We start from the raw sequence: 13218 nt of genomic DNA on the forward strand, positions 1-13218 counted from the left end.
CTACACATATCACATTTCAAACTACCTTTAAAATAGTCACTTATTCAACATGGTCAATGACCTCACTGGACTCCCTTTTGAACCCTCACAAAACCAAAAAAATGCATGCAAGCACTCACCTGTAACACAACATCACAGTGCAAAAAGTGCTTCACAGGTCACCAAATAAAAATGAATTGATCACCACTTGCCCATGTCACTGTCACTAATTCAGTTCATTAACATTCACATTAAATTCTATCACCAATAACTTAGAACACACAAAAAAAGTTCAAAACCAGTCTGAAAATGGCAGATCACAAAATACTAAACAATGAAATCCAAATCAATTCAAACTTCAAAAACCTAAAAACCACAACACCAATCACTCATGACAAAAGTTTAATACTTTCTCAATAATACAAACTTTCAAATGGAACACAAATATACAATGACCAAGTTTTAGTCCAAGAATAATATCAATCATCAAAGAAGAGAACAACACGCACAACAAAAAAACTCACGTACTAAAACCTTAAATAAACCATATACCACCAAAACTCTAAACCACAAACATCCCATTCTAAACCTTAAAATTCTAGAAAACCCAAAATAAACATACTTACCTTCTCGTCGTCGCCCTTCGCACTACGTCGCCGCCATTGCCTTCGCACTACGTCGTCGTCGTCGCCTTCGCAATGTCTGTTGCAATCTTCATCTTTCCCGTCGGTCCTCTCTCCACGAACGTTGTATTCAATTGCTTGCGGTTCTGAAATTTTTAAATTTCCCTGTGCCTTTCTCATTTTACCCAAATGACCCTGCCACGTAATCACCCCATTTTCCTTTCTCATTTTACAAAATTGCCACTGCCACGTAATCAGCGTTTCCATGTCAACAAGGTGTAATTTGGCTCAAGGGGATTGGGGATGTTGAAAAACCATTTTCCTTCTAAGATAGGTCAATTTACTATTAAATTGTTTTATTTTATTACTGTAGTGATTTTTTATTGTCATTTAAGTATTTTAAATATTTTTACTTTTTTATCTCACTTTTTTTAAACAATATAATATAATTTTTCCTTGTCATAATAAAACATAGAACAAATTATATTTCGTCACCCACATTTCCAGTCCATAAATATTATGTATTATAAAAAATACAAAAAAGATAGATTTCAAATGTTATTGTACCTATATAGACAAAGGGGAACTTAAATAGTACCTGGAAAATTGTTGATGTGTCGATAGCTTCTTACTTCTTCCTTCAAGTTTCCTCATTTTGTTATTGGTACTCGGTCAGTGTGAACTTGTAAAACGTATTCCCCTCAAGTAAGTACTTTGTGTAAAGATTGAATATTGTAAAGCTGATTAAAGCATACTTTACACCTTCGCAAAGGGTTTTATTATAGTGTTGGTTATGGGTCCTTACCATGACGGGTCAGATATCAATTATTGACTAATATGCCTCGTGATCCCTGATTAATAGTTGATATGAATGTGACTCATTGAGTGTTATTGTAACTATCGTTATTGTTATTTATTACGTGACTTGAGATGTTCTTTGACTCGATCAGTCGGTCACCAGGCCCGAGCTGGATCGTCCGGTACTGACCGGTACACTTACCCCCAAGCTCGAAGAGATTAAATGCTGAAGAGTCGTAAAATGGCTGTTTGGGGTTCCCAAGGAGAGATGTGACTGTTGGGTGTATTTAATATTTGTCAGAGATGTAATGCGTGCTTTTTTTACGGGACGATAATAATTTTGATCGCACGGACAATAATAATTGTGATCGCACAGGACGATAATAATTTTGATCGTATGGGGCGATAATAATTCTGATCTCATGGGGTAATAATAATTTTGATCGCATAGGGCGATAATAATTCTAATCGCACGGGGCGATAATAATTTATGCATATCGCTCAGGGCGATAATAATTTATGCAGATCGCCTAGGGCGATAATAATTTATGCGGATCGCCAGGGCAATAATAATTTATACGGATCGCCCAAGGCGATAATAATTTATGTGGATCGCGCAGGATAATAATATTTTGTTGATCGCGCGGGGCGATAATGTTTTATGCGAATCGCGGGGCGATAACATTTTGTTGATCACGCAGGGTGATAATAATTTATGCGGATCGCGTGGGGCGATAATAATTATGCGGACCACGTGGGACGATAACATTTTGTTGATCGCGCAGGGCAATAATAATTTGTTGATCGCTCGGGACGATAATTTATCTTGGTCGTTCAGGGCGATAATAATTTATTTTAGTCGCACGGAGCGATAATGCGGTCGGTAGGATTCTTGCTCAGCCGTATAAATAAGCAAGAATATAATATATAATTATAAAGTACCTGGTTAAAGCCTTCTCGGTTGAGAACCCTCCTTAGATTCCACGTGTTGCCAATATTCCAACGATCAAGTGGGTAAAAGCATAAAATGTGTTATGTATTGTATAGAATAATACTTATCTTATTTTCGGGGTTCATGCTCTATTTATAGAGTTTTGTCTTATCTCCTCTAATTCCTCTTTTTTTAGGAGGATAAAATCTCAACAAAATGATATAATCATAACAGATTCAAACAACAATAATTGTGTTAGAACAATAATAATTTTGATCGCACTGGGCGATAATAACTCTGATCGCACGGGGCGATAATAATTCTTTCAGGATAAAATCTCAATAGATTTAAATGATCATAACAAATTTAAATAATAATCATTTTCCTTATTACCTCATATCGGGTTATATCCGATTAAGATCAACGCTCAAACCTTTCCAATTAGGAGGAAGTTGCACTTCCATGATTTGATTAGTAAAGAAGTGTCCCTTAGGATCATCCTTCAAAATAACAGTGCATTCTTGATTTTGCAATCTACCTTGTTCATACCATTTGTTTTCTTTAACTCTATCTCAGCCCCACGGTAGCCCCCAATTGTACCTATATGGATAAAGAGAGGCTTAGATAGTACCTGGAACTGGTTGTACAATTGTTGATGTGTCAATAGCCTCTTACTCCTTCCTTCAAGTTTCCTCCTTTTGTTATTGGCTTCCTTCAAGTTTCCTCCTTTTGTTATTGGTTTCCTTCAAGTTTCCTCCTTTTGTTATTAGTGCTCGGTCAGGGTGGACCTAAAAAAGACACTCTAACGCTCAAGTAAGTACTATGTGTAAAGAGTGTACATTGTAAAGCTGATTAAACCGTACCTTACACCTCCGCAGAAGGTTTTGTTTATAATGTTGTTATGGACCCTTGCCATGATGGACCAGATATTAGTTATTGACTAATATGCATCGTGATCCTTGATTAATAGGAGATATGAATGTGATTCATTAAGTGTTATTGTAACTATTGTTATTGTTATTTATTGCGTGACTTGAGATGTTCTTTGACTGTCGGTCACCAGGTTCGAGACTGACTTGTTTGGTACCGACTGATTCAGTTATATAGGAAAGTGAAGATGTAATAAAGTAGTATTTCACAGGATTTATTTTAAAAATATAATATATTCATTATATAAATTTAATTTGATAAAAAATCAATTTAAAAAAAATCAGAACAAATACATCAATTAAAAGATACAAAATAAAGGAAGTTTTTGTGTTGTATATTTAAATTATATTGATATTAGACTATTTTTTGAACATGTACATGGGTCCTTTGAAAACAACTTTAATATTTATTAATAAAAATAAATTTTATAATATATAAAACATTAATTTTATGTATTATATTTAAATTAAAATAATAATAATAGTAATAATAATATCATAAAGTAATTATAATAAAAAATATTATAAAAATCATATATTAATTTGAATTATCATTATTATAAAACGGATGGAAATTTTGATGTCGTCACGCTGTTACTTATCTATTAATTTCAAAAATTACACATTTTAAATATTTTATTAAAAAAATTAATTATTTATTTATATAAGTAAAGATTGTTAGTTAAATCTAACTTTAATTAATTCATAGAAAACAATTATTTATAAATTAAAATTAAAATGGATAGTATGAATTAAAGGGAAGTATAAATAGAATGTATATAAATATAAAGTATTTAAATATAAAAAAAAATAAAAGCAAGTCTGAGTAAATAAACCAAACATAATTAAATGAAGGTAAACGAAACAAAATATAAATAAATAAACCAAGCATAAATTGTTTAGGTCTCAACAAACTGAGATAAAACTATGAAAGTGTGAAAATGTGAGAGGCAAGTTTAAGGAAGTGAGTGGGTTTGGATTAGGGTATGTTACACTCATGCCTAAGAAATGTTTATTGAAGTTTGTGAGTGATATGATGATTGAGTGAGTATTTTTAATTTTTTTAAAGATGTAAAATGCAATATTACAAATTTATCATTGTTTTTAAAAGAAATTGAATAATGACATATGAGATATTTTTGTGTAGATTTGAGTTAATTAAAATCATGTAAATTATTTTTAATACCGTAAAATAATTTTTTTCAAAAAAACATTAATCAATTAATATTGTTATTACATGAAAAAATGTCATAAAAATAATATCATAATTAAACATATACAAATTTATTGTTATATTTAAAATAATTTAAAAAATATAATTTATTTATTTTTGTATTTTTATCACAATCGATTATCATTAATTTTGAACTTTATGAGATAATTGATTATCATGTCATTTTTTTACCAAAATCAAAAATCAATTATCTCAAATATTGAAAATAAATGGTAATTGGTTATTGCCTTTCGATGGTGTGAGTACTTCACATGGATGCAGAGTAATGAGGAGTTTTCTCTTCGTTCCAAACATGTAATTCTTTCGCACAATAAGTGATCGACGAAAAGAAACACAACATTGATGTCCTATTTGGTTTGTTGCTCTGTCTCGAACACAATTTTGTTGACCTCTTTTAACCTGTCTAAAATGTATAAATTCTTTCATTCATATCTAAAACTTAAAAGAAGGTTACAAATCCTATAAAATAATATTATCGTAATTAAATCGTATATAAAGTTAGCCACACAACTTGTTTAAAAAAAAATTACTTAAAAATGAACTAACAAATCTTTAAACACATGTGGATTCTTGGTTAAGACCATTTAAATATACTGCTATGGACGATGAGCCAAACTCTTGTGTGAAAATAGGAGTTTCCCACGAAAAAGTACATGATGGTTACGTTCAAAACCATAAAGATTGCACAACGCACAGATTTTCAGAGACTATTTAACATTCGTTAATATTATGTATTATAAAAAATAAAAATAAAAAAGACAGATTTAAATGTTACAGAGAGAAGTGAAGAAGATGTAATAAATAATGGTATAATAGAAGAAGATAAAAAAGAAATGAAGAATGTAATATAGTTAACATTCACCTATCATGAGTCTAATTATTATGGGTTGTTGATGAATTTAAAAAACACAAAAATTGAAATAAGAAAATATTGGATTAATGAGAAAAAAAAAGTAATAAAATATATATTATCCGATGATTGGGGGGTTCCGGAGAAGTGGGAATGGCGGGTGTGGGAGGCAGTGTGAGGTGCTGTACATGCAATCCTTCTTCTTCTTCTTCTTCTTTCTTTGTGAGGAAACCACCTTCTCCGGTGAGATTCAGATTCCGATTGAAATTCAGAACTAATGCTCTCTTTGGGGATTGGGGATTAGGGAACAGAAAGAATTCCCTCTCCTTCTCCTCAACTCCCCAACAGCAATTCAGTTTCAGTTTGACAGACACAGACACAGTCCGAGTGTCGGTGGTGTCTTCCATCTCCGACGTTCCGGGAAGGGAATGGGACGCATGTGCTGTGGATGCGAGTGGCGCTCACTCCTTCAATCCTTTCCTTTCCCACGCCTTTCTCTCAGCCTTAGAGCACTCTGCCTCCGCCGTCAGGGAAACTGGATGGACGCCACACCACATCGTTGCCAAAGATCAGGTCAACAACATTCTCGCCGTCGTCCCTCTCTACCTTAAAACGTATGTTGTTTCTTTCTTCTTTCTTCTTTCTTCCTTTTCTGTCATCCCTTTTCCTTCACTCTCTTTCGTTGCAGCCATTCCTACGGTGAATTTGTCTTTGATCACTCTTGGGCCAATGCTTACCATTCATACGGATACAAATATTACCCCAAGTTACAATCTTGTGTGCCCTTCACGCCTGTAACCGGTCCAAGGATCTTACTTCGTAACACCGCCTTCAAAGATCAAGTCTTTGACTGTATTGTCTCTGCATTGAAGGACCTCACTGCCAATGTAATCGATCACCAACTCCTCCTCCTGCTTTTTACTACATGCATTTGCTAATTCATCTCTTTCTATCTCTTTACAGTACCAGCTTTCCTCATTACATGTTACTTTTCCCTCTGAGAATGAGTGGCTTAAACTCACCCAAAAGGGCTTCCTCCCCAGGATTGGAATGCAGTACCACTGGAAAAACCGTAACTACAAAAAGTGAGTCATCCATGTACACTGTTTCTGCCTCCCATGCATATCTTCTTCTTTTTCTAATTGACAAACAATCCCTAGCTACACTAATCACACTTGACGACAGTAAAATATTTCTTTCTTTCCTTTCTTTTCATGCAGAAGTTGTCATTACTCGGTTGTTAGATCTCTGTTTACTTCTTTTCCACCTCTTTGTTTATCATTGTTTCCCGTCGTGTTTTTTATAATTTTTAAAGTAATAATTTTGTTTCTCAGAAATGTGCTGGACAGTGGAAAGGATCCAATCATTCATCTTCCTTTTTCAAGTGTTTTATATGTTTACAAGATGTCATTGAGTTCTCATCTGTGATTTTGATCCACTATAATAGTTCTGTAAAGAGACGTGTTTTGTTAGTCCTAAACATTAGTCTATACAAATACTGTTGTTATTTAATGTTTGCAGTTTTGATGACTTCTTGATGGACATGAAGCAAAGTAAAAGAAAAAATATACGTCAAGAGCGTAAAAAGGTTGGTTTTCATGTAAAAAAGTGAGTTTTTTTAGAATTCTATTGGCTTGTGATAGCATAATGAGAATGTATTGCGAAAATGCCTTCTTTTCTTTGGGTCACCTTGAGCCAAATGATTCTGGATTTTAAATGACGTGAATGCACATTGATCTGATAGTTATGTAGTCACATATATCTTACGATGACTTTATCTGCAGATCTCAGCCCAGAACTTGATTATGAAACGGCTCCGGGGTTATGAAATAAAGGTACTTTACTTTATATCTATACTAAAGGGTTGCAATTACTCTTATGTTTTTTGGAAGATTTGAGTGCATGATACAGAGGATGTTCTGTGACAAATTATATAAAAGTACCGGATATTAACGATCTTCTGTTGAAGTAAACGTGGCCAATTGATGTCTTCTAGCAATAGGATGGAGAACATCATAGTTCTTTTCATATTGAAGATTAAGAAAAATTTATATTATGAAGAATATTAAAATCACCTTACACTTTTTCCTATAGTATAGGATTTTATAATATTACAATATAACATATTTGCCATCATTATAAGTTAATTAATGCTCAACTAAGGGTAACTTACTGCTTATATGCACCAATTTTAACCCATTTGCAAAGAAACCTTAGGGTATACATGATGCAAATGATCCCCTAAAGTTCGCAGTACACGCAAAAATGACCTTTTGTTACTCAAACCATTAAATATCTTAATGACACTGTCATACCACACCAAAACAGTGCGTGAGAGAAATGTTATCTAGAATATCCAAAATTCACTTAAAATGGTTTGGAAGATATGTTCATCCCAGCATTCTCTCGGTAAATCATGATGTTCTGATCATTACACATTTGACAGCAATTCAATTCTAGTGTGCATTTTAAAGATATTACAATGGTATACTTTATTGGGAAAAACTTTTAGTTGTGATTCCCTCTACTCGCGAACTCACTTATGTTTTTTTGTACTCGAAGGCTAGGCACTGGGATTCTTTCTACACTTTTTACAGGAACACAACTGATAACAAGTATGGTACCCTAATTGAACTTTGTAGTTTTGATTTTTTTTTAAAATGTTTGATGACATGGGAATGGTTGAAGTGTCAATATTTAGTATTGTTGTTGGTCTATTGACAGATGGGGTACTCCTCACCTGACAAGGGAATTTTTCCATGAGCTGGGATCGAAAATGGGAGATAACGTGCTACTTGTTGTGGCTGAAGAAGGGGATGAGCTTGTTGCTGGAGCCCTAAATCTTATTGGAGGAGATACTTTGTTTGGGCGCCTATGGGGGTGTCAGCCGCAAAGTTACTTCCCAAGTTTGCATTTTGAAGCATGCTATTACCAGGTCCATGCTTCTCATTATTTTTTGTCCAAAGTTATGATTATTATTAGATTGTATCTCTTTTTATAGAATGGATTTCCCTTTTTGCTTCCAAGTGGGTGTCTGTAGACAATCTTTTTTTCTCTATAACCTCTAATTTGGCCTCTATTTCTATGTAACAGAGACATTAACATGAACACTTGTAATATCTAAAAACTTGTAATATCTAAAAAGTAGGACAAAGTAGAACACGTGTAATATCTAAAAAGTAGGACAAAGTAGAACACGTGTAATCTCTAAAAAGTAGGACACATGTAATCTCTAAAAAGTAAGACATGTGTAGTAAGACATGTGTAATCTCTAAAAAGTATGACATGTGTAATAAGACACGTGTAATCTTTACCATATAAGACAGGAAGACACAAATCTATATATTATATTATTATAAATTATATAAATTGACAATCAAGACTTGTGTGTGAGTGGGTTTTTTTTAATGACAGAAAGATGCTTCCTATGACTAGTTCAAAAAAATTTGTTTCTTAGTTTGAGTTTTTAGAAGATAATTGTATTTGTCATTTTTAAACTTGTGTTAGAACTGTGCTAAAATTTTCGGAGATCTTCTTCCTAATGTCATATATGTGTCCGTTTAAGAGACATTTAATAGGCGTGTCCGAAGAGAAAAAAGTTTCTTTTTTCCTTTGATTTAGTAGGATATATTTTTCTTTTCATTTTTGGACTAAGCTATGTGTATATATATACTTTTCAGGCAATTGAAGCAGCCATCGAACTAAATCTTAAAACAGTAGAGGCAGGAGCTCAGGGTGAACACAAGATTCAGCGGGGATATCTTCCTGTGACAACTTTTAGCTGCCATTACCTTATTGATGAAGAATTTAGGGAGGCCATCCAAGATTTTCTGGAACGTGAAGCTTCTCAGGTATGATGCATTAACTATTAGTTAGGTATTATTATGCATAAATTATTAGTTTTAGCATTCGCGAGATCTATGTACTTTCAGCTGAGGTAAATAGTTAGAGGCCTTGAAAAACAAATTTATTAAGGGTGAGTTTTTGTGTGTGCAGGTGAAGCTTGTGATAAAACTCTTGCAAGATTCTGGACCTTTCAAGGAAGGAATAGTATAGAGAGGAAAAGGGAGGGTACAGTGTATTGTAAATAAGAACATGGATTATATAATGTAATAGTTTGACATTTGTTTGAAAGAAGAAATGCATAAAGAAATTGAAAGAAGAATAGAATGAGAAGAGGGAAGGATGTCAGACAGTGAGAGAGGCACCGTTGTCTGCGGGGGTGAGATTGAGAATGAGTGTGGCAGCCTTGAGAGCCCAGGAGTGAGGGGACTGGTAGAGAGAGGCAGAAGTGCCGAAGCAAGAGGAGAGCATGTCGGTGTGGATCACACCTGGATTCAGAGCCACCACGGCCATCCCTTGACCCACCTCCTTCGCCACCGACTTGCTCAGCCCTTCTATGGCCCACTTAGAGGCGCAGTAGGGAGCCACCAGCGCCGCACCGGACCTTCCCCATCCCGACGACATGTTCACTATTATGCCTTCCGCCTTCTTCCACTCTATCATGAGAGGGATGAAGTGGCGCAACACGTTCGCAGTCCCTTTCACGTTCGTATCCATCACCTCCTCGAACTCCTCCTCCGGAACCTCCCACAGCTTGTTGTTCTTGTTGATTGTTCCGGCGTTGTTCACTGATCAACAAATCCACACCCTCATTTCACACTAAAATTTACTTAAATTACTTAATTAATTAGGGTTACGCTTACGAACCTATGATGTCCGGAACGGCCTTGTTGTCCATTACAAGGCGGGCCATTTGCTGAACGCTCTCGGAGGACTTCTGAAACAAATCAACGAAATTGTGTTTGTGAGTGGGAAGAGACAGAGACAGTAAGAGAAAGAGAAAGAGAAAGAATGGTTGTGATTGAAGGAAGAAGCACTAACGACGTCGGCATTGAAGAAGAAATGGTTGAGGTTGCGATTGGTAGAAGAGAGTTGGGTTTGAAGGGAATCTAGATTTTGCTGAGAACGGGAGCAGCCGATAACTGTATGACCTCGAGTGGCGAGTTCAACGGCCAGTGCTCTCCCAATCCCTTTCCCAACTCCTGTTATCAGCACCGTTCTCCCTGTCCCTGTCGTCATCTTTCTCTCTTTCCCCAACTCCATTCCTGCTTTTAACCTTTTCTTCTTTTCTTTTTTTCACAAACTCATTTTTATAACTTTTTAAACTTATTATACAATTTCTTATTTCTTAAAATTCTCTATTATAACATACTTAATCTTTTGTAATTATACTTTTATTTAATATATCTTATTTTATTAAAAATATTTTATACGAATTACTTAAAAAATAAAATTATATTTTAATTTTTAAATTAATATTAATGTATAATTTTTATATGACTTTTCAAGATAAAAAAGAACATATTCTCACCCATTTCTACATTAAATCTTATATAAAATAAAATAACATTCACTTTCAATCGAATTTTATCTTTTATTTTTCAATTATAATTCATCCAAAATTATTATGTATATTACATTTCTATCATGTAAGAATTGAATCATAAGAATAAGAATTGAGTGAAAGAGAAAAATGTGTGTTTCCACTTGTATTAATTATAAATTCTTATCTCCCATGTGAATAACAAAAAGTAATTAATATTGTTTTAATTTATTTTTTGGAATCAAGAACCATTAGACAATTCTGACTTGAAAAACAACTACCAAAGTATTAATTATAATTTATTATATAATCTATAACATTAATGTAAACATTAGAGGTCGGTGTAACTCCATACTTTCTCTTCCTCTTTAACAATTTATTTACTCATATATGACCTGTTTTTTGATAAAATATTAAATATTAATTAACTTTTTTCTTATATTTATAAACTTTTAGAGTTTAAAAAATATACTAAAATTATGAATAAATATTTTTATATTTAAATCCAATACATAGTTATTGATTAAAAGCAATTAACTTACATATACTAGAAATACACACGCAAGAATCTGTGTGTATCCAAATTTTATTATTATTACTATTATTATTATATATTTATATTTAATAAAATAAATTATAAATTTATATTATACTATTTTAATTTATCATAAACTTATATATATTTACATTTATTAAAATGAAGTATAAAGTATTTTTATGTGTTTTTGTATTTATTAATATATATATATATATATATAAAAGTTTATAATTAAAAAATACACGACAACACTTATATTTCTAATAATTATTATTATTATTATTTGATTATTAAAATTGAGATTAAAAATATAAATAACATAATTATTTATTATGTTTAACAAAGGGCTAGTACTTAATATCATTTTTTTAATCTTGATTTATATAATAAGTAAGAGTGCATTTCATCCTTTCTAAAGGTTAAGATAAAAAATACTTTCGAATTATTTTAAATATATGAAAATTTTCAAATTCTTTTAAATTTATAATTTTTTGAAATCTTATAATTTCATATTTTATAAAAAAATTACATTATAAATTACAAAATTTCAATTATAAAAGTATTTTAAAAAATCTTCAGAAAATTATTACATTCTTACAATATTTTAATTTCTGTACGTACAAAAATCTTTTGAAATTTCACTTGATTTTGTCCCTAAGAATATATATGTACATATATATTTTTTTTATGATAAGTAATGTTCATTTGTTATGATAAATCTAATTGTAAGAACAAAGGAAAAGAAAATATTTTTTTAAAAACAAATTGTATTTTAAAAATAATTAATTATAAATATATAAACTTTAAGACAATTGTTTGACCATAGTCAATGTTAGTCACACTAGAAATTTCAAAGAAATTAGTCAAAAAGCTATATTAGTTATAAGGATTCATCATAAAAAAAAATACACAAATATAAGAATATTTTATGTAATTTTATGTACAAGTGGAGAATTATGGGACAAAAAATAAATCTGTTTGGTTTGAGACTTAGTACAACTCAAATTCATGATCTTATTTGGTTTGCACAATGTACAATCAAGATTAATGTTTATAAAACAATCATTTTAATGCTCTCTTGATAAGAAAAAAAAAACATTTCAGTCTTTAATAATAAAAAAAAGAATTTAAGGGGAAAATAGTGAAGGAATAAGAACGTCATGTGGATGTCTGAAAAGTCGAAAACAAAACATAGTGTTAGGTTTATAGTTAGTGTCTTTGAAAAAAATTTGAGAAACTTACTCATTTGAGAGTGGGGCTGAGTGAGTGAGGGGGATTGGAGTAGAGAGAGAGAGAGAGAGCGTTTGATGAAGAGCCACACCCATCTTAATTCAACCAAGGGACCAAACTTCATGTGCTTGATGGCGATGACAAGATGATAACAACTGTAAACCAATACAAATCCTATATACAAAAACACAATGCATGTAAAGAATATGGAACAAAACAAAACAAAAATTAGAAAAAAAAAATAAGAAGAGTGATAATGGAAGTGCGTGTCTCCAAGAGAAGAGATGTGATAGAAGGGAGTGAGACTTCAGCTACATTAATATTGTAATTGATACAATTAAGAGAGAAGTGAGAAGTTTTTTATAAAAAGAAAAGTTTTTGACGGGAGGGAAGTTGTTAAGAAAGTTATGTAAATTAAGTTTTTGGTTTTCAGATTATAGATAGACTTAAAAAAATAAGAGTAAATACCAAAAAATGAAATGAAAGGAATGTCCGAGATAACAATACAATAATAAAAAAACCTCTTATTATATATTTCAAAAATAATAAAATAAAATATTTGTATAAGAATAAAATGGGAGAATAAATGTGTACACCAAAAGAGCAGTTATGAAGAGGATCCTCTTTATTTATACTAGCGGAAACATAAGCGAAATTACGTCTGTGTATCCGCATTTTTTTCTTTTACTCAACTTTCGCGATGATAGAAGTTTAACATAC

General features: G+C 32.0%; 2 protein-coding genes across 2 annotated transcripts; one reads left to right on the forward strand and one right to left on the reverse strand.

Annotated features, from left to right (window-relative positions):
- Nucleotides 1-5424: 5424 nt before the first annotated feature.
- On the forward strand, nt 5425-9506 carry LOC137806670 (acyl-CoA). The gene is made up of 9 exons (XM_068606899.2): nt 5425-5958; nt 6033-6231; nt 6308-6429; nt 6866-6932; nt 7129-7179; nt 7907-7959; nt 8069-8279; nt 9025-9195; nt 9341-9506. Exons 1-9 carry the CDS (start codon nt 5498-5500, stop codon nt 9398-9400), a joined length of 1395 nt encoding a protein of 464 aa, XP_068463000.1. The 5' UTR covers nt 5425-5497; the 3' UTR covers nt 9401-9506.
- On the reverse strand, nt 9424-10517 carry LOC137806671 (NAD(P)-binding Rossmann-fold superfamily protein). Its single transcript, XM_068606901.2, has 3 exons — nt 10229-10517; nt 10055-10124; nt 9424-9975 (listed from the first exon to the last, which is right to left on the reverse strand). Exons 1-3 carry the CDS (start codon nt 10448-10450, stop codon nt 9533-9535), a joined length of 735 nt encoding a protein of 244 aa, XP_068463002.1. The 5' UTR covers nt 10451-10517; the 3' UTR covers nt 9424-9532.
- Nucleotides 10518-13218: the final 2701 nt, after the last annotated feature.

The sequence above is a fragment of the Phaseolus vulgaris genome, chromosome 3, assembly GCF_051622355.1.
Source record: "Phaseolus vulgaris cultivar YP4 chromosome 3, ASM5162235v1, whole genome shotgun sequence".
In the NCBI taxonomy this organism is placed as follows: Eukaryota; Viridiplantae; Streptophyta; class Magnoliopsida; order Fabales; family Fabaceae; genus Phaseolus; species Phaseolus vulgaris.